The sequence below is a fragment of the Pagrus pagrus genome, assembly GCF_965226575.1.
Source record: "Pagrus pagrus genome assembly, chromosome: 9".
NCBI classification, from domain to species: domain Eukaryota; kingdom Metazoa; phylum Chordata; class Actinopteri; order Spariformes; family Sparidae; genus Pagrus; species Pagrus pagrus.
In genome coordinates this window covers 16,496,175-16,517,797 of record NC_140193.1, presented here as the reverse complement: position 1 = coordinate 16,517,797, position 21,623 = coordinate 16,496,175, and the positions used below count along the sequence as shown (strand labels likewise).

Below are 21,623 nucleotides of genomic sequence, written 5' to 3'. Positions count from 1 at the left end.
GGTTTGCAAATGAATGCATTCTGTTTTTAATTAACGTTTTAAAACACAACGGTCCAACTTTTCTGGAACCCTGAGTTGTACTTTAAACACTAAAGATTTTATAATATTGTACCTTTGTTGCTCCCATTAATAGATTCAACTATTACGTCATCAACATTTCTCATCTCTGACTGCTGGATGTAGAAAACTGTTTAAAAAGTGAGAGTTTTCCAGTCTTCACCGTGCTTCTCACAGTTTAATACACAGGCGTGTGGGTGTCATTTTAGTGACAAGTTAAAGAAGGAGAGCTGTTAGATCTGTGAAACTGATTGTAAAGCACAATATACACTCAGTTACCACTTAATTAGGTACATCTAGTTAATACAGTGGTACAGTAATACAGCTATCTAGTTAAATACTGCCCATGAGAGGTGTTGATTCAATTTAACGTTCATTCTGGAGGCTAGAGTTGATGGTGGTCTTGAGACTGAGCTAGTTCATCTAACAGATTTAAACTAGGTTTTTATTACTCTCCTAATTGTGTTTTCTCAAGTGACATCATGCCCTATTCTACCTGTTAAAAACTGGCACTAAACATCTTTTGCATGCTGGCCAAGCGCTCAGTTTCACATGCAGTAAGTCCAGGGAACCAAGTGGTGTTATTGTGGACACCACTGGTGCAAAGACAAACGGATTTATTTCGATCTCAGAGTAACAACTACCAACAACACAGGACAAAACGTGACTTTATCCATTCATTTAGTCTATAATGGGGACGTGAAAGCAGATAGAAATGGTGCCAGACTGCCAGTCTGACTGGATCACCAGTCAGCCTCCTTTTTCCCAGGAGACTTTAGTGTGAAGCAAAGTTTAGAGCGAACCAATCTGAATACCAGTGGTGTCATTATTCTATATCCATTTCATTGCTCTGTGAACATTTACTGTATAACAATAAGTTAAAACAAAAAACCTTTTCACTACCTGTTTAAGTTTGGTGTTTTTAAAACCAGTTTCATGTGTGTGCTCTTTTCTCCAGATGAACTGACCTGTGATCCTGACGGAGACTTCCGCTGTGACAACCACCGCTGCATCCCGCTGAGATGGAGGTGTGACGGGGATGACGACTGTGGGGACAACTCTGACGAACGCAGCTGCAGTGAGTGCTGTTCGCCGTCACTGACAAAGTGACATCATTACATCATTCATCGTTTGATGTCTTTGGTTTGAGCACAGATGAGAGTGTGAGCAGCGAAAAGCTGTCTACATTGTCCTGATATCATCTAAGTGTCTTTAAGTAGGTTTACTGTGGGATTGTAACGTAGCTTCAAATGAAAAAGGAGTGCTGATGGGGAAGAATAGCCCTGCTATCACTTTATCAGACAGCAGGGAGGTTTTGTAAGAGGCTCAACACTTCTGCCGACAGTGGAGTGCTGAGAGAGGTAGTCTTATCAGCTGCTAGAGAAACAGGCTGTCCTCAGTGTGTCAGGAAGAGGGAGTGAAGGAGTCTGTCACCCTTTGCCCCGGAGAGTTTAAACATGTCTGAGAACATGCCAGTTAATAGTGATAATGCAGCTTCTCAACACAGGAACGGTGACGGGGGTTAAATCAAGGTGGTACCGCTCCTCTTGTTGCTGCGCTGCTGATGCCAGGAGAGGTTGTCTCTGGTGAACTCATGAGCTCACCGCAGAGTAATGGCTACACATACTGCTAGTGATAGTGAGGGTGGTTTATGTCATAATATGGAGGAAAATAACAGTTTAAAAAACCCTTTAAAAACACAAAAAACGTCCGCATTTGGTTGATTCCACTGTGTTTTCATGTTTCCCCTCAGCTCCACGCGCGTGCACAGAGAGCGAGTATCGTTGTGATAATCTGCGCTGCATTCCCGACCGTTGGGTCTGTGACCATGACAACGACTGTGAGGACAACTCGGATGAAAGGGACTGTGGTAAGTGGAGGCTCTTTGTTGGCCGCCTGTTTGAGAGTGACGGAGGGCTGCACTAAACAAAGAAGCAATAAAACTTGAGCATGGACAGACAGGACCACCAATAGTCATCTATTCAAAAATAGTTTATTCACTCTGCTCCTTCCTTACAGTGCCTGTTGAATGCACGACAGATAAATGATTTAGAAGTTCAAGTCTCTTGCAATCAAATATGTTCGAGTTTTTCTAGATGAGACTCGTGAAATAAAAGAGTATTTCTCATGTAGGAATAAATAAATAAATTTGGGGGTTTGGGTTGCTGTGAGTCTTTCATTGGTTTTTGGTTGTTGTTTCAGAGTTGCGGACTTGTCATCCCGGTTACTTCCAGTGCGGCAGTGGACACTGTATCGCTGAACGCTTTAAATGCGACGGCAACCCCGACTGTCTGGACTACACAGATGAAACGTCTTGTCGTAAGTGTCCTGCATTAAGTATTTTTTTCCCTCTGATAATTAATTGTAAGTTTGGTTGCACGCTTGATTGTGACAGAATGGTTTTGACTTCCAGCGACTCGTTTCCCCAACGGCACATACTGCCCCCCCTTTCTGTTTGAGTGCAAGAACCACGTATGCGTCCAGCCTCACTGGAAATGTGACGGAGACAATGACTGCGGAGATAATTCAGACGAGGAGCTTCACCTCTGCCGTAAGAAGTCCTGCACACGCAAAACCAAACTTGTTAGATTCCTACCAAGTTCTCAACCCATATCATCATCTGACTTTTTGTGAGTAGATTTGTGAGGTTTTCTTCTTTCTTTTCATCCACAGTGGACATCCAGTGTGAGGCTCCGTTCCGGTTCCGCTGTGACAACAACCGCTGCATCTACAGCCACGAGTTGTGTAACTCTGTTGATGACTGCGGTGACGGCTCTGATGAGAGACAGGAAAACTGTAAGCGTAATAGTTTGCACTGTAGCTGATGATCTTATTTACCTACTCATTCTTATGTCATGTTGTTTTTTTCTTTGTTGAGCATAACTATGAGCATCTAGAGCATCTCTGAAGTAAATGCTTTTCTCTCTGTCAAGGTCAAAACCCAACCCATGGACCCTGTACAGACGATGAGTACAAATGCAGTAATGGACAGTGCATCCCTCTTCAATACGCCTGTGATGATTATGACGACTGTGGAGACCAGTCGGATGAGCTCGGCTGCCGTGAGTTCATGAACAAAGAGCACATTAGTTATGATGTTTCAAAAGTTTTTATTGTGAAGCATCATTTTCAAAAAAATAAAACACTGTGATTTTCTTCGATTATGTTGAAGTCCCAGAAACAAGTAGGGATTACAGCACAATGTATGAGCAGATGTACTAAACTTTTGATAAATAAAAGCATAACTGGCTTCCAACACTGTTTCAGGTGGTGATAGCATTAAAATGCAGGATTGTGGGTTCAACAATCTTTTGTGCCTTTGCTAAGGTATTTCAGTCAGCTACACCTGAGTGTGTTCAAGAATAAATACAGGATAAAACTACAACAAGACCTACTTTAAGAAAAACACAGTTAACCCCATGAGTGTCTGGTCTGACATTCAGTGTGCTTTTGTATTTTCTCCTGTCAGACCATGGCAGTGGGCACACATGCAGTGACAACATCTGTGAACACAACTGTACCGACCTGACGGAGGGAGGCCTAATCTGCTCGTGCAGGCCCGGCTACAAGCCCAAAGCGACAGAAAGACACAACTGTGAAGGTAAAACACACACCAGATACATTAAAACACAGACAAAGAATTATTTTTCGACCTTCAATTAACGTTTTTTTTCTTCTTTTGGAAAAAGATGTAAACGAGTGTGAGGCGTATGGCACGTGTCCTCAAGAGTGCAGGAACACAAAGGGCAGCTACGAGTGTTTTTGTGCTGAGGGCTTTCTCTCTTTCGGTGAGCCGCATGGGACAGAGTGTGCTGCCCAGGGTAAGAGCTCAGCATTCACACGCAGGAGAAACTTCTTTACAATTGTTCCCTTTTATTAGTTAAGAGTTAAACCAAACTCTGAATTGACCACAACATCATTTCTGTACAGGGAACCCACCAGTGCTGCTCCTGCCAGACAATGTCCGCATCCGTCGTTTCAACCTCTCCTCTGAGCAGTATTCAGACTACGTGGACAACGCTGAGCACATCCAAGCCTTGGACTACCTTTGGGATCCAGAGGGAGAAGGACTCAGTAAGACCTCCTCTGTAACCCCTCTAATGTTGCTGTGAATGTAAAAATAATAAGATCTAAAAGTTTGGATAACCTTTATCCCCTGATGTGCTGTAGGTATTGTGTACTGGACAGTTCTGGGCCGGGGAGCTGAGTTTGGCTCGATCAAACGTGCCTACATGACCACGTTTAACGATTATGGCAACAACCCAGTGAAGGAGGTTGATCTGAACCTGAAATACATAGCTAGTCCTGACGGCATCGCTTTGGACTGGGTTGGCGGGTAATTCACCAGGATTAAGACTTTAACATTGCAGAGGATTCTCTAGTTCCTGTTCAGTCGCTTAGTATTTATTCATCATCTTTTCCAGGCACATTTACTGGACAGATTCAGGAACAAATCGAATCGAAGTGGCCAAACTAGATGGACGGTACAGGAAGTGGTTGGTCCACACAGACCTCGACCAGCCTGCTGCTATCGTTGTCAATCCATCACTAGGGTATGAGGCTGTAGTAAATGTAAAAATATATGTAGTGGTCATTCTCCGTTGCTTCATTAAGAATAACATTTTGTCTCTGTGATTGTATCTGTGTCTGCAGGATGATGTATTGGACAGACTGGGGCAGGAAACCCAGAATAGAGTCAGCGTGGATGGACGGTCAGCACAGAGAGGTGCTTGTGAGGGAGGAGGACTTGGGCTGGCCTACTGGGCTGGCTGTGGATTATGTGAATGAAAATAGGATCTACTGGTGTGACTCCAAAGAAAACATCATTGAGTCCATGAAGCCCGATGGCACAGACAGGAAGATCGTCATATCAGGAGGTCAGAACGCTGAGATGTAGTACATCCAGTCTGCGGAAATAAAAATGGGCAATGCTAATATATCAAGTTTTCTCTGTTCTCTGTTTCAGACATCGGACAGCCCTACAGTCTGGATGTGTTTGAGGGACATGTGTACTGGACAACAAAAGATAGAGGTGAAGTGTGGAAGACAAACAAGTTTGGGAGAGGACATAAAGTCAAAGTTCTAACCATCAACCCATGGCTGACTCAAGTCCGCATTTACCAGGAGCATCGACACAACCAGTCAGGTCAGAATACACAGAGATTCATGTAATGATTGCTAAGAATTAGAGAAACTGTTCTGCTATCTAATGATATTGTTTAAGGTATAACATTAACTGATGCCAGTAGGTTCTCAGTGTGTAAAAAGTAAATCTTATGAATGGAAATTTGACAACTTAGTGGTAGATTTAGGAAAAATAAGTTAAGTCTGACTGTCCCTCCCATCCAGTCACACGTTCAAGAGTCAAAAACTTTATTGTCCATTCATATACATGTAGCCATTTAATTTTAATATATATATATGTATATATATATATATATATATATGTATGTATATATATATATATGTATATATGTGTGTGCGTATATATATATATATATATATATATATATATATATATATATATATATATTTATATATATATATATATATATATATATTTATAGATATATATATATAACCATCGTTATTATATCGGCCTTTAAAAATAAAAATCCACTATCGGTCGACCTCTAGTAGGCAAAGAAGGAAATTTGTCTTTTGCTGGTGCATGGCTCATACGGCTCAGATACAGCGCATGAATAATCAGTCATCAAATGCAGATACGATATGAAACATCTTCACTGCAGTTCAGTGTGGAGAAAGAGCTTATCATGTTTTGTATTTCTTAAAAATAAAGTACACAGATTAGGTGTGACTGTCTTTTGCGTTGAACATTATCTAATAGTCCGTTTGCTCTTTCCTCTTCAGTACCCAACCCCTGTAAGAACGTGTGCAGCCACCTCTGTCTCCTCCGGCCCAGCGGCTACACCTGCACCTGCCCGCAGGGCTCCTCTCCAGTCGAGTTTGACTCCAATGAATGTGACGCAGGTAAACTGCAGCTTGAGTTCATCTGCTGCCTGCACTTTAGTGTTGACTGTCGTTATGCATCTCATTGTGCATCCATTAATCCCTTCTTCACATGTGCCTGGCTGCTCCTGTGTTATTTTGTGGTGTCATATCATTGTTGTTGACTCTGTGTATGCCTGGCTTTTGCTCCTGCAGCCATTGAGGCACCTGTTGCAATGCCCCTTGCATGTAGATGCATGAATGGTGGAACCTGCTACACTGATGAAGGTGGTCTGCCCAAGTGCAAGTGAGTTCAGTTGTAGGAGCCATTCACACCAGTGATTGATTGACTCTCCATCAGTCATATCCAGTAATGCCTGACATTTTCCAGCTTTTTCAAGATGTTGTTTTCTGGTGTAAGAAACTGATGTTTATCATGACTTCCTGCAGATGTCCGTACGGTTATGTGGGCAGCTACTGTGAGATGGGGAAGTCAAGAGGCGCTCCAGCAGGAACAGGTACTGTAATTCACCCATTATCTCACATTTTATGTATTTATTCTCATTCACAGTTTAGTCAGTTCCTGGTAGTCCTTCACAAATGCCCAGACTGACACGTGGGAGCTGCCGTATAGTAACAGTCATAATCTGTAGGAGCAGATCAAGGTCAAACTTGATGAAGTCATTCTTCTTGCTTATCTACTCAACAAAACAACTTATAAAACAGTCTGGCTCAGCAGATGCTGATGATGTAGGCTGGCAGAAATGTCCTTAATAAATAGCCAAGTAATGCTTGAATCGATGACTTTTTAACTTCTCTAATGGTTCAGCAAAATAGTGGCTCTTCCAAAGGACATGAGCAGTAATGGACTAGTCAGCAGAATGTTATTACATGTTATTTACGATCAGCATCTTACTGCAAGAGTCCAATACACACACAACTGAATACTTTCTACTTTTCTTTAGCTGTGGCTGTTCTCCTGGCGGTCATTATCATCCTGATCACCGGAGCGTTGGCTGTCGGAGTTTTCCTCAACTACAAACGAACAGGATCTTTCATCCCCTCCATGCCCAAACTACCCAGGTATCTTGGCTCATCACGGCTTATCAATGACAAATATACTGAAGCTTGACGCACAATTTAGATCAAAGTTCAGACTGGAGCGTTTTGTGTTTGTCCAGCCTCAGCAGCCTGGTGAAGTCTGGTGACACGGGGAACGGGGTGACGTTTCGCTCAGGTGATAATGTCGACCTCGGACCATCACACGTCGGAGTGTCATTCATTGACACAGCCATGCAGATGGTGAGTCCTGCAGGCGGTTAATATTTTCTATGCTATCAACATATTTTTGACTGACAAACAAGACACTCTATGTGGTATTTATTAACAACTTTCATTTCAGCATTCATCTAGAACTGCTTGTATCAGCAGCAGTTGAGAAAAACTTGATGCTGTATCTTTAATAATATAAAATTATCCATGATATACCCACAGGATGATAATTTGACCATGCAAGCTGGGAGGCAGCCAATCACATTTGAGAACCCGTTATACGCCACTGCTCCTGCTTTGTCCGGTGATCCTGCTGTCATTCATGCAACACAGGTACTCATACTGTTCACAAATGAGTGAAAGATTTTTATTTTCATGTCATACCATTTAAATAGTCCATCTCACATCAACATGTAAACTAAGACTTACAGCTGTTGACACTTGTGTTTCAAAGAAAAACAAACCACGAACTTTACACTCACTGTTTCATCATCTCAGCATCTACAACAGAATGTCATTTATTGAGTTTGACATTATGACCGCTTTCTAAAACCATGATATAAAAGGACAATATACAACAAAAGGCACTTACTTTTTCAATGTACTTAATTTCTCTTTAATCACAAACACACAATCACCGGTTTATTAGGTGCACATGGCTAAAACTACCGCAGTCTTATACAATAGTCCTGTGATAATTTCTACTTTCATGAAGGCTATAATGTTTTTTTATAAGGAGAGTTTTTTTGTTATTTAGTCTGCCTGCATTGATATGAATGAGCTGGACAATATAATAGAAACACTGATCTGTACACAGTAACAGCGCCACAATCAACATCCTCTCAAATCACCTTACAGTGGAATAGAAACCTTTTTAAACAACAAAAACAGGAATCAGTAAATTATTTCTGATACTGATTTCAGCCATTCTGGTCGCATCTTTAGCTGTCTTATCGAAAAAAGGCAAAAAAAATTAAAAAAAGTTAGTTTAGCAGTCATGGCTGATGACACTGACATGACAGCCCTCTCCTCTAACAGGTGACTGTTAATGTGAGTGGTGAACAGATGGGGAACAACTTTGTGAACCCAGCGTATCACGGAGATCAGAGCATGGGCATCGTGAACACATCTGGTCCTGTCAGCACCAAACCTGTGCAGGTGAGTGTCCTGTGTACAGTACGTCCATAGAAAACCATGTATGATCAGTGTGATGCCGCCTCACTGTTTGTGTTCGTTTCCAGGAGTCAAAGTGGACCCTATTCAAGCGGAAATTAAAGCCAGGCACCACATTTGAAAACCCTTCATATTCAGAGGTAAATTTGGACGTTTTTAAGACAAAAAACTGAAAGCGCAGCTGTTATTTCTTCTTGCTTACCCTCTGTGTCGCTCTACAGATGAAGGACGAGAAGCCCGTAGGAAGCAACGTGGACCCTTCAGCCCCCGAGCCCTCTCCGTTTGCACCCACCGCCAAACCTCAGAAGAGGGATCGTCCGGGCACCTTTTCGCCAACCGAGGACACTTTCAAAGACACAGCCAACCTCGTGAAAGAGGACAGCGACGTATAACCCTCTCTCACGGGAATCGAAGAAAAAAAAAAGAAACACACTTTGCACAGAATTTATTTTTTTATGCAGCCTGTGTACAAAACTCAAATTGTTTTAGGAAAGAGAAATACATTTCTATAGAATGAAGAGAAAAAGGTCTGCTGTGACTATGCCTTCTGACATTTCTTATGCCAATTCTTGTGTTGATGTTTTCTTTATTCTGATGTACAATATGTATATCTTTGCACTGAAGCTGCTGATAGAAATGTTAATAAATAAGTTGTATATTTGTAAATTTGAACAGGAAGATTTTGTCTGAAAATATCTTTTGAAATAGATCCTATGAATAATTCAGCATAAACACAATAACACGTAAAAAGCGAGCTGCATCCTGAATGTACATTACTTATTTGATCGAAGGTCATCAGAGAAATGTGTTGAGTAATGATATTTGTTTTGGCACTGAACAGAACTGAAGATGTATTTATTCATCTTTCGTGTTTATATACCTCATTTCAGGGCAGGAAATTGAATAAAAGCGAGAATAATTGGATTTTTAATTTATGCCATGCATTTTTCAAACGTGTGCTTCAGCTTGAGCAAAAATATGCGCAAAGCCTCCACCTTTTGTTCCCTGACTTTATGACTTTGAATCAACATGATATTGAAGCAATGGCCAAAATTGTTTTGAGCGATACTTGAACGTGCCCATGTCTGTTGCACGGAAATGAATTTTTGTATTTGATTATGCTGAAGAGCAACACATGACCTGAGGATGCAGTCGTAGACAGTCATTTTATAAACACGATGAATAAATTCTTAACAGAATGATTTTATTTTGTATCATAATGAGGACAAATAAAAACTCTTCTCTGTGATCATCCACAACATGCCCGTATGGTTTAAATTGCTGCTGCTGCTGAGACCTGAATGAATAAATTTCCTATTTTGTAACACAGCCTTGACACCTCTTTTTTTATCTTATTGTCACAACACACTTTAAACATACATCAGTGTCAGAAGAATATTGGTAACACTAAATTTTACTTTAAATTTGATGGTACGTTGCTGGTAATTACCAAGAATTATTACCTCAAAATTGATTGAAAATGACCCCAATATGATTTAATACTGACATGCTGCTTTTTCCTTAAGAAGACGTGGGACAACTTACCCTCAGCAGGCAATTCAACTGAAGTGAGTTGTTGCAGCTTAATTTCCAACTCGTTTCTGTCCAACTGGTCAGTAAACTATCAACCATCAGTTTTACTTTTATTTAAGATGCAATATGTAAGAATTTTAGTTTACAACACATCACACAATGTGAAGAAATAAAAGTTTTAATGTCACAGATGTCTATGTATTGTGCTAACCAGCTAGCCCCAGGCCTGATGACCTCTTTCTCCCAGCAATCCAAAGCTCAAGTGCAAGCACTCCCTGCGTAGTCCAGCTAGCTCAATGGCTAACTGAGCTAGCAAACTAACAGTACATAAGAATTTGTTATCTGTCTACATTTTAACTGTGTAACTGTCCTGCTGCCTGTCTTGGCCAGGACTCTCTTGAAAAGAGATTATTAATCTCAACTAGACTTGGACTCATCTAAACCTAAATAAAGGCTCAATTAAAAAAAAGGTGGCTAACTATAAACTGAAACTATAAAACTTGACATTTAGGAAAAGTGTTACAACATTGGACCAATCTGCTGAAGTGAAGAAAGTGGTGAACTGCCCAGCAGAAGTTGGACAGAAAATGATTGGAAATTAAGCTGCAACAGCTCACTTCAATTTAGTGAAGGATAGAAACTAGTCCGAAGATAAGATGGCATGATCAGCAGATGTTTGTCAGGAACTAGTTCGAAAATAACTTGTATTCTATTTTTGTGACCTGTTGATGGGAAGTTAGACAGAAAACTAGCTGGAAACCAAAATGGCACGATCAGCAGAAGTTAAGCAGAAACCAGTTCGAAGTTTCCAAGAAATGTATTTAAAGTGTTAAAATATCTGCATCATTTCACAGTGGTTACAATAAGGGAGTGGCTCAGTTTGCTTTAGGTGCAGGGAGAAGCACATGGGGGACAAAGTCTGAAACAAATGAAGGCAGGTAGGACAGAGGAATCCAGACAAGCTTTGCATCCCAGCCTGCAGCGTAACGTGTGCGTGGGAATCGAGCCGTCAGTGCGTGCTCCATGCACGTTGTCACCTTAGAGATATCTGGACTGCAGAGGACGTTCATGGAGAAGTCCTGAGCTTTCACATCTGAAGAGTAAAACAAAGGAGAGGAGTCATTTAGAGGATTCATGTTGACACTGTGGCTGAATACTGAACTGTACTTCCACTCACATTCATCAAAGTATGTAGGTCCGTATGAGTCTTTGACTTCCTTAGAGAGGCGGCTCCACAGCCTCTTCAGGTCAGCTTCGATAATATCCAACCTGGTGACAGCGGTCTTGAAGAAACCGGGCTCAATGATGCTCACTTTGATGCCAAATGGTTGCATGTTGATCCTGGGAGGAAGAAGCAGATCATTATGTTTCTTTAATGCAATTAGAAAACTTGTTATTGAGAACTTCTTATTCTTCTGTCTGGGATTTTTCTTAAGCAATGTTTGGGTTAAAATATTGCTTATCTGCACAATCTGCAAAGTAACTAGTAACTAAAGTTATCAGATACTTGTAATGGAGTAAAAAGTACAATCTTTGCCTGCGAAATGTAGTGGAGTGGAAGTATGAAGTAGTAGAAAATGGAAATACTCATGTACCTCATAAAATGCAAATTATTTTGACTGTTATGCAACTGAATGCAATGGGGGGAAAGTAACTTCACATATTTACTCACAGACTGTGCTGAAGATCAACTTGAGTATTTCCAATTTATTCTACTTTATATTTCTGCTTTTCAAGATTTCAGAGAGAAATATTGTACTTTTTACTCCACTACATTTATTTGAAAGCTGTAGTCACTAGTTAACACTTTAACACTGAAGATTTTACATTAAAAAACTACAGAATAAGTCCAATAAATACATTTCCACACAGCCCGTTTTCAGCAGCACTGTCTTTAAACGAGCCCCCAGTGTTTGAACGGTGTGTGGCGCCTGCTCAGGCCTGGGAGAGCTGACCAATCAGAGCAGGCTGGGCTTTTTGGGAGGGGTGTCTTAAAGAGACAGGCGCTTAAACGGAGTGTTCAGACTGAGGGTGAATAGAGGTGCTGCAGCAAGAGACACCACCAGAAGACTGATGTGTTTTTTGAACAATAAATCAAGTATGAACCTGAAAATGAGAATAATATGGGACCTTAAGGAGCACGTGTGATAAATCTGTTGGTCCCTACCTGAGGGAGTCGGAGAAGGCTTCCACTCCAAATTTGGACAGGCAGTATCCCCCACCAGTGAGAGACAGTCTGCCCAGGATACTGGCCACATTTACCACCCTGCCCTTGGCTTTTTTCAGCAGGGGCAGAAACTGGAGGGTCACGTCAATGACTCCTATCAGATTCACATCCAAAACCTTTGTGAAATCCTCCAGCTGCATCCATTCTGTGGGGCCGATGGGTACGGACCTGCCAGCATTATTCACCAAACCCCACAGACCTGCAGAGGAAAGAGACAGGATATGTACCATCTGATATCAACTTCTTTATTTATGCTACCAAAATCTGAATCAAAGGATAAAAAAGAACTTGAACTCATTGATTCCTTATAGTTTTCACATCCCTCAGCCCAAACCACCCACAGGCATGTTCACGTAAGAGTCTGAAAAGCTTCTACGAAGTTGAAACTATGGTCAGGAAGGATCAGCTTTTATCAGTCTGTAGTTTAGATTTATGTTTGAAATAGCCTTACTTTAAAAATGCAGCTTATGAGCTAACTATTTTCTCCCTCCTCTTTAATAAAGAGGGTGTGTTAAACACACCAGTAGGAGGATGATGGATCCAGGTTTCCTTTATCTCTCCCAGTGCCTCCCTCTGACCGGCACCCTATCTGTGTGTACCCCCTGCCGTCCGCCCAGCTCACCTCGCTGTCCGACCTCTTTGCTCACAAACTCCACCGCCCTCCTGATGCTCTCGCTGTCTGTTACATTCAGCAGCACGGTCTTCAGCCTGGAGGAGGCTGCTGCTGACAAATCTGCTGCACCTTTCTCTGTGAGACATGCGGCTATGACGTGGAAACCTTTTCCATCCAGCTGTCTGGCCAGCAGGTTCCCAAAGCCGCTGTCACAGCCTGTGATGAACACATGCTTCTGGTTGAAGCCTTCAACCTTGTAGGAATCTCTGATATACCAGTAGATGGCAGCCACAGTGGCCACAAGCAGAGCAAAGGATAAGGCTGGGTGTGAAAGTATCACCTGGAAATCACAAAACAAACAATTGTCAGTCTGTTTTTTTCTCGTCTTGATGAGAAAATCATATTAAAAAATGACATGAAACTTCCTGTTTTTTGGAAAATGCTCACAGGATTTTTGTTCATTGAGAAACACACTGATGGACGTCTTTCACCAGTTCAGTCCGACACACATTTCCTTTGAAAGGTAAGAGAGATCAACTCACCTCAAATAAACATGACGTCAGATTGTCAGTCGGCCCCTGAGTGGAAAAACACGAGATGTATTTCTTCAGGTTCAGCAATTTAAGATCCCACACACGTGTGCATGGAAGATTAACACAGAAATAACCTTTACGTTCACGTCTCGACTCCATCCTCATTAACCTTCATCTTTACTGGGAATAGGTAGAAGTAATTAAGGTCTGACAAAGTGTGAACCTGCCTTCCACAGACTCCACCAAAGGCCCCGGATTCAGTCCGTCTTCTGTTTTTTTGATGATCAACTGCACATTTACTTTGGTGTTGCGTACCACTAACACAGACCATCAGCTGAAATGTTTAGAGCATTAAAGAGCAACTTAACATCTTAACTTAAAAATGCATTTAAACCCAAAGGTGTGTGTCAGAATGGTTTGCTCTGGGGCCCCCTAATGGGTTAATGGCAGTAATGCACCTACACGCTGTGCTTCCAGTAAGAGCAGGGTTTGCCAGTTTTGCCAGATTGTTTTAATGCTTTCCACCCATATAATTGATTATTGAAAAGCTTCCCAAAATTCACATGACATAATAATTAAACAACAATTCAAGTGATCACATGAACAGACAGAGAGAGAGACGGAGACAAAGCAGGAGAGAAGAAGAAGAAGAGAGGAGTACAAACACAACCCCATGCTGTCAGAAGCCAAACAAATTATGATGTTATAATGTTGCAAGCATAGAGGTTTATGTTACAACGCAAAAACAAAATCACAAAAACGCCACAGCGTGTGTTTATACGCCGTGGGTGGATGGTAATGATGGCACTCATGTCTCCTCCCAGCAAAATAAATTAAGCAAAATCAGGGTTGTGCTGAGTGACTGGTTGTGTTTGCATAACCAATAAAATAATTTATGAAGGCATTGTTGATTTAATGTGTTTAAAAACCTGCCAAACTCATGGTAAACCAGCCCCAAAGTCCATTTTACTCATTTTTACCCCACACTGTCACCCAAAACTGCACAATCTGTCAAAACTGGGGTTTATATATCTATTTCTGTATATTGATACCTATAACAGAGCCCCTTTAAAGCCCTCAAATAAACTAATTAGATGTGAATTCCTTATAAAATAACACGTTATAAAAATAATGTTACCAAAATGAACTCCCAGTGATGTTACAAACAGAGGAACTGAGTGAAAACTGGCATTTAGCCTTGCACATACAGCAGGTCTGGTTTGATTGTTGAAATTTAATTTCTGTAACTAAGCACATTTACTCGAGTATTGTACTTCAGCACAATTTCAATGCACAATTAGTTCACACCCATTTTATGATGCTTTATACTTAGAAACTTTGTACTTTCACCTGATAGCTGAGGTAAACGGTCACTTCTCAGATGATAGTTTTACAAGCAAGGATTAGCTTTTCAAACACTTGTTAGATATTGAACTAAACAACATTTGTGAAAGTTAACTCCACCTCGCGTCAGTAACATCAACCACAAAATATAATGTATAAAAATATAACGCTCACTGAATCAAGTTGACTACTTTCTGCACATTTTCTATTTTTCTGTATTAGAAATTGTAAATGCAGGAGTTACATTTTTGCATTGTGTTGTTGAAACTTTTACTTAAAGTGATGGAATGTAACCAAGTACATTTACTCAGGTATTGCAAGTATTTGTACTTTACCTGGGTATTTCCATTTTCTGCTACTTTATAGTTCCACTCCACTACATTTCGGAAAAAGAGGTAAGTGCGAGAGGTTTTCGTTGGTCATCTCTCTTTCCTGAGTGTTTAATTACTTCACAACCAGCAACCTTCCTTCCAGCACAGTCCAGCACAATTTTGGGGTTCTTGTACATTATTTTGGTTTATAGAAAATAAGTTTATTTTGAAGACAGTTGATTTGCATATTAATTGACTCTGAATGCAGCACTTTCTAGGACAACAGACGACACAATAATTAAGGTTATCTATAAAGGATTTTGCCTCCAATAGCAAAAATAAATACACGGCAAGAAATTCACGATGAAGATCTGAATTTTGAGGTTTTTTTATTTTATTTTTGGTTAATTGATTGACTTTCACTCAACCACCAGGTGGCACCACATCTCATGAGGCAGGTTTGAGCAACAAAAAAAACCCCACACTAAATAACTCAATTAGTTACTAATTCAAATACATAAAATAATGAAGCTAATGTAAAAGTAAAGCTAAAAGGAAAATGTGTAATAATTATGCAAACATACCATGACTGACTACAGTGACGCTCCTCTCTCTCGGTCGTATCAGGGTGAGATGATGTGCTTCAGTGTGTCTGCAGAGTCAAGGTCCACAATGGATAGAACAGCAGGGCCGGCGTTGGGTTGTGTAATAGACTACACCAGATTACACGACCTCTGCTTTTGATGGACTGCGTTCCCCTTTTACCTCAGATCCACACAGTAAACAACAACAACAACTCACCCAAAGGTTAGACCAGGCCGATTGCTCTCTGCATTCAATACTGGTGGGAAATCATTGAACCACCTGGAGAGTGCGTTTAAATAGCAGAAGGAGGAGTCAAAGTCCATCAAGAGCAAAATCTTTACTAGAGGTGTGACTCTGATCAATATCATGTGACTTAAGAAGCAAAGGCCTGTCTGAGGGTGTTCACCTGAGATTTATTTGTATTAGATTGTTCAATCATTCAGGCAGCATGATAATCCGATCAAAGACATAATCGAGTACAGTACACACAATGTTAATGATGCCGTCAGTGGTATAAAGCTTCATGTGCAAAACATTTACATGTAGTGACAATAAAAAACAAAGTGATCTTCATATTAGCTCTTTTTCCCTGTATTCAGTAACAGATTTTTGACGGGAACTACTGGGAAGATATTTTGAGTTTGGGGCCACTAAAGAAGGAGACAAGTCTGTCCGCGATGCAGGACGGCAAGTACGACATAGGCAGCCACAAGAACTTTGCGTCCCATCCAGGGGAGTAGCGAGCACGAGGGTGGACGGCAGAGATGCCGTGCTCCATACAGCTGACCACCTTCATCAGGTTTCTGTCAGACAACATCCTGAATGTTTCGCCCACCTCCGCCATAGCTGAAAGAGAAGCATTACACACTAGTGGTTAGTGTACAAGGCAATGCTTTATTTCACAGGTTCATGAATTCTTAATTAAGTCCTCGTTATTTCCCAGGAAGTTTCTTTAGATGAGCGTTGAAGTTCGGCACTGATTGTTTTTTAATAGTTTATAGTTAATCCTCGTTGGTGCAATCCAGCCTGAGGTTGTCAGTTCAAGCTCTGTTCAACATATATTAAGAATAGATCTAAAATCCAGTGTCAGGAGCTTGCGTCTATTTTCTCTATAATAACAATAATTTTCAAGAAACCTACAAAATGTTTGTGATCACATTCATTTCTGCTATTATTCTGTGGGGCGGGAGATGTGCGTGTATCTCTCATAGATCGAACACAAACATTATCACTGCACAGTCTAAACTGTAATGTCAGTGTTTCATAACTTGCTGTCATTCAGCAATGTCTGCTGAAGAAACTCTGAAGGCTCTTAAAAGTCCTCCTCCCTACTCCTAACAGATTTTCCTCAAGGAGCTCACTTAAGGGCTGAAATGCTTTGACAATAACTTTTTTCTTTACAAGAATCTAGCCTTCATTTTAAGGAAAAATCATTCCATTTCATCACTAGGAGCAACTCTTAGTACGAGGAAGCTTCATGTGTACGGCCTCAGATCGTTAACAAAGACCAGCACTTATTTCAATCAGTTTAAAATCCGTCAGGAGATCAGACCGTTTCTCTCAGTTAAGATGTGGAAACTAAAGACGGAGCGGAGATAGTGTGCACGTCCAACAACAGACAAAAGCAGCAGGAGCAGTCCTCCTCACACTGCACCCACAACAAGTGTCTGTAGTGATGCAAAGTTTGGATGTTGAAGTTTGCCTGACGAAAAAAAATGAAGGCTTGACCAGATCCAAGGAGTTATCAACAGAGCTGCACGTCTCATTACAGGCAATACTCTGAAGGACCAAATACAGATTGTTTCACTTCAGCTGGTAGCGACAGCATAGTGGACAGAATTAGAGAAAATGCTGTTGCAGCCAGTGATGCTGCATTCAAGAGCAGCCTTACATGCTCCTTTTGGAAATAAACGTATCAGACTTTCAAACTGATTGATTGATGGATAAACAAAGCAAGCAGTCGTTACAGTCTGTCTGTGTGAGTACCTGGGACTCTGTAACACAGAACTGACACTGATACGATTATCATGGTGAAATAAAGTAAATACAGATGAAGAAACAAATATTGCCTCACAAACACTTTTTTACAGTTTCACTTTTATGGGATTCTTTTATATTTCACTGTTTTTTGTTGATTATTAAATTTTCCTGAGCGTTTCATTGCTTCACAACCTGCAACCTTGCTTCAGGCACAGTCCAGCACAATGATGAGATACTTGTTCTGTATATCAGGCTATAACAAGAAGTGCCAGATAAATAAAGTTCATCGTTAAGAGACTCAGTTGATTTGCGCACTGAATGCAGCACTTTTCATGGCATCCTACATGAGAACGGATGAAACAATAATTAAAGCTACCTACAGTATGAAGGATTTTGACGGCAAAGATAAATAAAAAATAATAATATTTGTATCATGGAGAAGATACAAATAAATATTTATGGAGTGAGGTGCACCACTCGACAAGATCATCTCCTCTATATTTGTGACTTGTTCTATGATGTGTTGAACTGAATAAATACAATTAAAAACAAAAAAACGAAGGTAACTCACATCTCTCATAGAAATCCAGTCCATAGGCGTCCCTCACATCCTGCGGCAGTCTGTCCCAGAGCTTCTTCACGTTATTTTTCAACAACCCCATATCAGTCACATTTGTTTTGAAGAAGCCGGGCTCGATGCACGCCACCTTGATCCCGAATGGTGCCATGTTTATACTGAAACCCAGGAAACACGCAAGTCAAGTCGACACTCACGAGAACAACAATGTATGTACACAGCATGAAGAGGTGACGTCTCGTCTCACCGCAGGCTGTCGTTGAAGGCCTCCACTCCGTACTTGGAGACGCAGTACGGTCCACCGAATGCGCTGATTCGCCCAAACACACTGGCGACGTTCACCACTCTGCCCCTGGACTTTTTTATTAGAGGGAGGACGCTTAGTGTTACGTCGATTACCCCATACAGGTTGACAGCCAGCATGGGCTTAAAGTCCTCTATGGTGAACCAGTCATTGGGACCAGACGGCAAGGCGACTCCAGCGTTGTTCACAACACCCCACAGGCCTGGAGAAACACAACACAGGGAGATGGGAAACATAAATACTCACGTGCACTTTGCATCACCTAGAAGTAAAACACTGCCTCAGCTTATGTGCTACTTGTTATTCAGGCTAAATCATCAAACTTGAGTTGGAGGAATGCTTCAATCTAATAAATCTGGTGTCTGATATTTACTGTTTCTCATTTTCAAACTACAGGCAGTGGCTGGTTAGCTTAGCTTAGCATAAAAACCTGAAACAGAGGAACAGCTAGCCTGACTGTAATATATTACAGTTGACTGAGCCAGGGTAGCCATTTCCCCTCTGTTTCCAGTGTTTATGCTAAGCTTAGCTAATTAGCTGGTGGCTGTAGCTTCATGTTAAACGTTGCATCAATCTTCTCATGTTTCTCTTTTCTTGCTGAGCGATGGATAAAAATGACACTGAAACCGCTCTGAACCATAGGACTAAAATCGTCTGTATGGTAAATATAAAGCTACCACCAGCTGGTTAGCTTAGCTTAGCACAAAGACTGGAAACAGGACGTCTCTGTCCGGAGGTGACAAAACCTGCCTACAAGCCCCTCTAAAGCGAACTAATCAACATGTTAATTGGTTTTAATGTTGGAACATGACATGGATGTATGAAATTTCATGGCTAGTGAGGTTACCATAAAGAGATAAACAAATATAAACATTGTAATGTTTCTCCATGACATGAGGAAACCCACTCACCCTTCTCTCCGACCAAATCCTTGATGAAAGCTGCTGCTTGTTTGACACTTTCGGAGTCGGACACATCCAGGTGAACGGTCGTCAGTCTGTCGGAGGTCATCTTCTTTAGCTCGTCCTCACCTTTCTCAGTGTAGCAGCCTGCGATCACGCGGAAGCCGAGCTGGTCCAGGTGTCTCGCGAGGAGATTACCAAACCCAGTGTCACAGCCAGTGATGTAGACATATTTATCTCCCTTGTTGGGCACTCGTTTGCTCTCCTTGAACCAGCGGTAGAGGAACCAGAGAGCCACCGGTCCCAGGATGTACAGGAACATTTTTCTACTGAAAAGAATAAAGTTTACATTATTACTAGACTGTTGCTGCAGTCTTTTCTTTTTTACAGCTGAAATTAAAAAGCAACTAAACTTTTGCCTAAAAGCACCACAGACACAACATTTAACAAGGTGCAATATGTAAGAATTAACTTTAGCCAAAGTGCTGGTGCTTGAATGTTTTAGCTTCATGGCTAACTCAGCTAACAAGCCAAGAGTAGCTACAGTCATAGACAGAACACAGTTTGCAGCCGTGAGATGTATAAGTTGAAATACAAGTTCAACAGGTGGCATGTTCTTGCATAAAGCACCTTTAATCTACATACCAGCAGAGGCTTTACTGATGCCTTTCCTGTGCTGTGTCCTAATACACTGACACGTCACAACTTGATATAGTCCTTGCTTTGTTTTTTTAATTTATCTGGAGTTCAGTTTAACCTCAAGCACTCAGGAACATCTCACCATATATCTGACAAAATAAATCTCAACACGAGGTCTTTTTAGTGGCTGATCAATCTGGAGCTTAGGTTGTAACACGAGGTCCTCTTCAGAAGACGGAGTGATTATAATCTTTCTTTGACTGAGAATTTAATCTCTACCATACCAGTCAGAGGAAAACGTAAACATATCCGACCGGTAACTGGTCCATCAGCTCATAAAGATCATGTCTCAAAATGAAAAGCTCCGGAGCAGCTTCTGCTTCTGAGCGCAAGAAAGGACTCATCTCATATACTATCACATCATATTAACTCCTTCAGTACTTTTTCCCTTTGCAGTCCTGGACGGATCATCTTCACACTGATGACATTTAACACTACATCCATGGTGTGACACCTCCTGTTTGTGTCATCATTTACAATCAGAATACTTCATAGACAGCAGGTGGTTTGGAAAGCTGGTGAAAATGTCATAATCATACAAGAGCTCAGTTAAATTAGGGCAACTGTTCTTCTGATTGATTCACCATTTAAGAGTTTTTAAGTAAAAAGCCAATAAATCGACGGATTCCAGCTCTTTAAACATGAGTATTTGCTGGTTTTCTTACACCTCTGTTAAAGTAGATTTGAAACTATCAATACCACCAATAACATTTCAAGACATCTGTACAGAAAATCCATTATTCACCACTGATCTCTGGTTAGTTTAGCAGATTTTAAGAAGTTAGAGCTCATTGTTCTCACCTATGTGACATGTGGACCAGAGTCTGGATTGAAGTAAAAAAAAAAAAAAAACAACATCTAAAATATTAAAGATTATTACAAAACGCATTTATATGATTAAGGTGCATCATGTTACAGAGCAAAGTGTTAAACAGACGGGAACGAGATTTAGATGGTAAACGAGATTTAGATGGAACAAAGGTCAAACAAGATCAAACATCGTCAGAGAGCGACAAACAAAACACCTGATTGCTGTCTCCAGGTCAGTATATGGGTCTGTGTCGAGATGAGCAGCAGCAGGGTGTGACCGGCCAGGACAGACACCGAGACGGCGGAGATGAGGACAAAGTTTGTCTGATTTCTTTTTCTGCGTCAGTCGGTTGTCTTAATGTAACTTCCGGGAAAGTTGTGCGTCTTTTTCGCTGCCTTTAAAACGACAAGTGTTTGGTGAAAGGGCGCCATCTGGTGGACATGTAGTGATGATGCAGGATAGATAGATAGATAGATAGATAGATATCAGACCAAACTCTATTATGAATTTCAAACCTCCATTTATAATTAATAACTGTTCACTGTTTATTAATAACAGCTTCATGAAGCCACTCTGATGTTCTACCTGTCTGATGATGACAGGAAGCATTTTGATTGGATCACGCAAGTATTGAGACAGCACGTGACCACAACTAATGGCCTCACGGTCATTAAACCCATTTTTACAATCACTTGATGATTACATGAATGATAACATTTACACATGAATAATAATAATGTCTGTCTGACAGGT

General features: G+C 41.0%; 3 protein-coding genes across 5 annotated transcripts in view; 1 reads left to right on the top strand and 2 right to left on the bottom strand.

Annotated features, from left to right (window-relative positions):
- The window catches only part of lrp2a (low density lipoprotein receptor-related protein 2a), a 49,446-nt gene extending 39,666 nt beyond the window's left edge, over positions 1-9,780 (top strand). The window contains 22 exon segments of the mRNA XM_084362669.1: positions 1,016-1,135; positions 1,811-1,927; positions 2,260-2,376; positions 2,471-2,608; positions 2,731-2,853; positions 2,991-3,119; positions 3,527-3,658; positions 3,747-3,878; positions 3,988-4,131; positions 4,228-4,393; positions 4,482-4,610; positions 4,711-4,934; positions 5,024-5,203; positions 5,929-6,048; positions 6,223-6,313; positions 6,457-6,524; positions 6,972-7,089; positions 7,188-7,308; positions 7,501-7,611; positions 8,317-8,436; positions 8,520-8,591; positions 8,673-9,780. Of these exon segments, the coding sequence (XP_084218795.1) occupies positions 1,016-1,135; positions 1,811-1,927; positions 2,260-2,376; positions 2,471-2,608; positions 2,731-2,853; positions 2,991-3,119; positions 3,527-3,658; positions 3,747-3,878; positions 3,988-4,131; positions 4,228-4,393; positions 4,482-4,610; positions 4,711-4,934; positions 5,024-5,203; positions 5,929-6,048; positions 6,223-6,313; positions 6,457-6,524; positions 6,972-7,089; positions 7,188-7,308; positions 7,501-7,611; positions 8,317-8,436; positions 8,520-8,591; positions 8,673-8,843 (2,843 nt within the window). The 3' untranslated portion in view covers positions 8,844-9,780.
- On the bottom strand, positions 8,882-15,898 carry rdh1 (retinol dehydrogenase 1). The gene is made up of 6 exons (XM_084363031.1): positions 15,597-15,898; positions 13,367-13,402; positions 12,834-13,164; positions 12,152-12,410; positions 11,162-11,325; positions 8,882-11,077 (listed from the first exon to the last, which is right to left on the bottom strand). Exons 1-6 carry the CDS (start codon positions 15,597-15,599, stop codon positions 10,860-10,862), a joined length of 1,011 nt encoding a protein of 336 aa, XP_084219157.1. The 5' UTR covers positions 15,600-15,898; the 3' UTR covers positions 8,882-10,859.
- A 92-nt stretch (positions 15,899-15,990) lies between these two features.
- Positions 15,991-21,252, bottom strand: dhrs9 (dehydrogenase/reductase (SDR family) member 9). Of its 3 annotated transcripts, none has more exons than XM_084363034.1 (5): positions 21,085-21,252; positions 19,370-19,689; positions 18,402-18,660; positions 18,149-18,312; positions 15,991-16,443 (listed from the first exon to the last, which is right to left on the bottom strand). In XM_084363034.1, exons 2-5 carry the CDS (start codon positions 19,680-19,682, stop codon positions 16,217-16,219), a joined length of 963 nt encoding a protein of 320 aa, XP_084219160.1. In that variant the 5' UTR covers positions 19,683-19,689; positions 21,085-21,252; the 3' UTR covers positions 15,991-16,216. The 3 variants fall into 3 exon arrangements, with proteins under 3 accessions (XP_084219160.1, XP_084219161.1, XP_084219159.1); XM_084363035.1 differs by having other exon boundaries at positions 19,370-19,686; XM_084363033.1 differs by lacking the exon at positions 21,085-21,252 and adding an exon at positions 20,861-20,880.
- Positions 21,253-21,623: the final 371 nt, after the last annotated feature.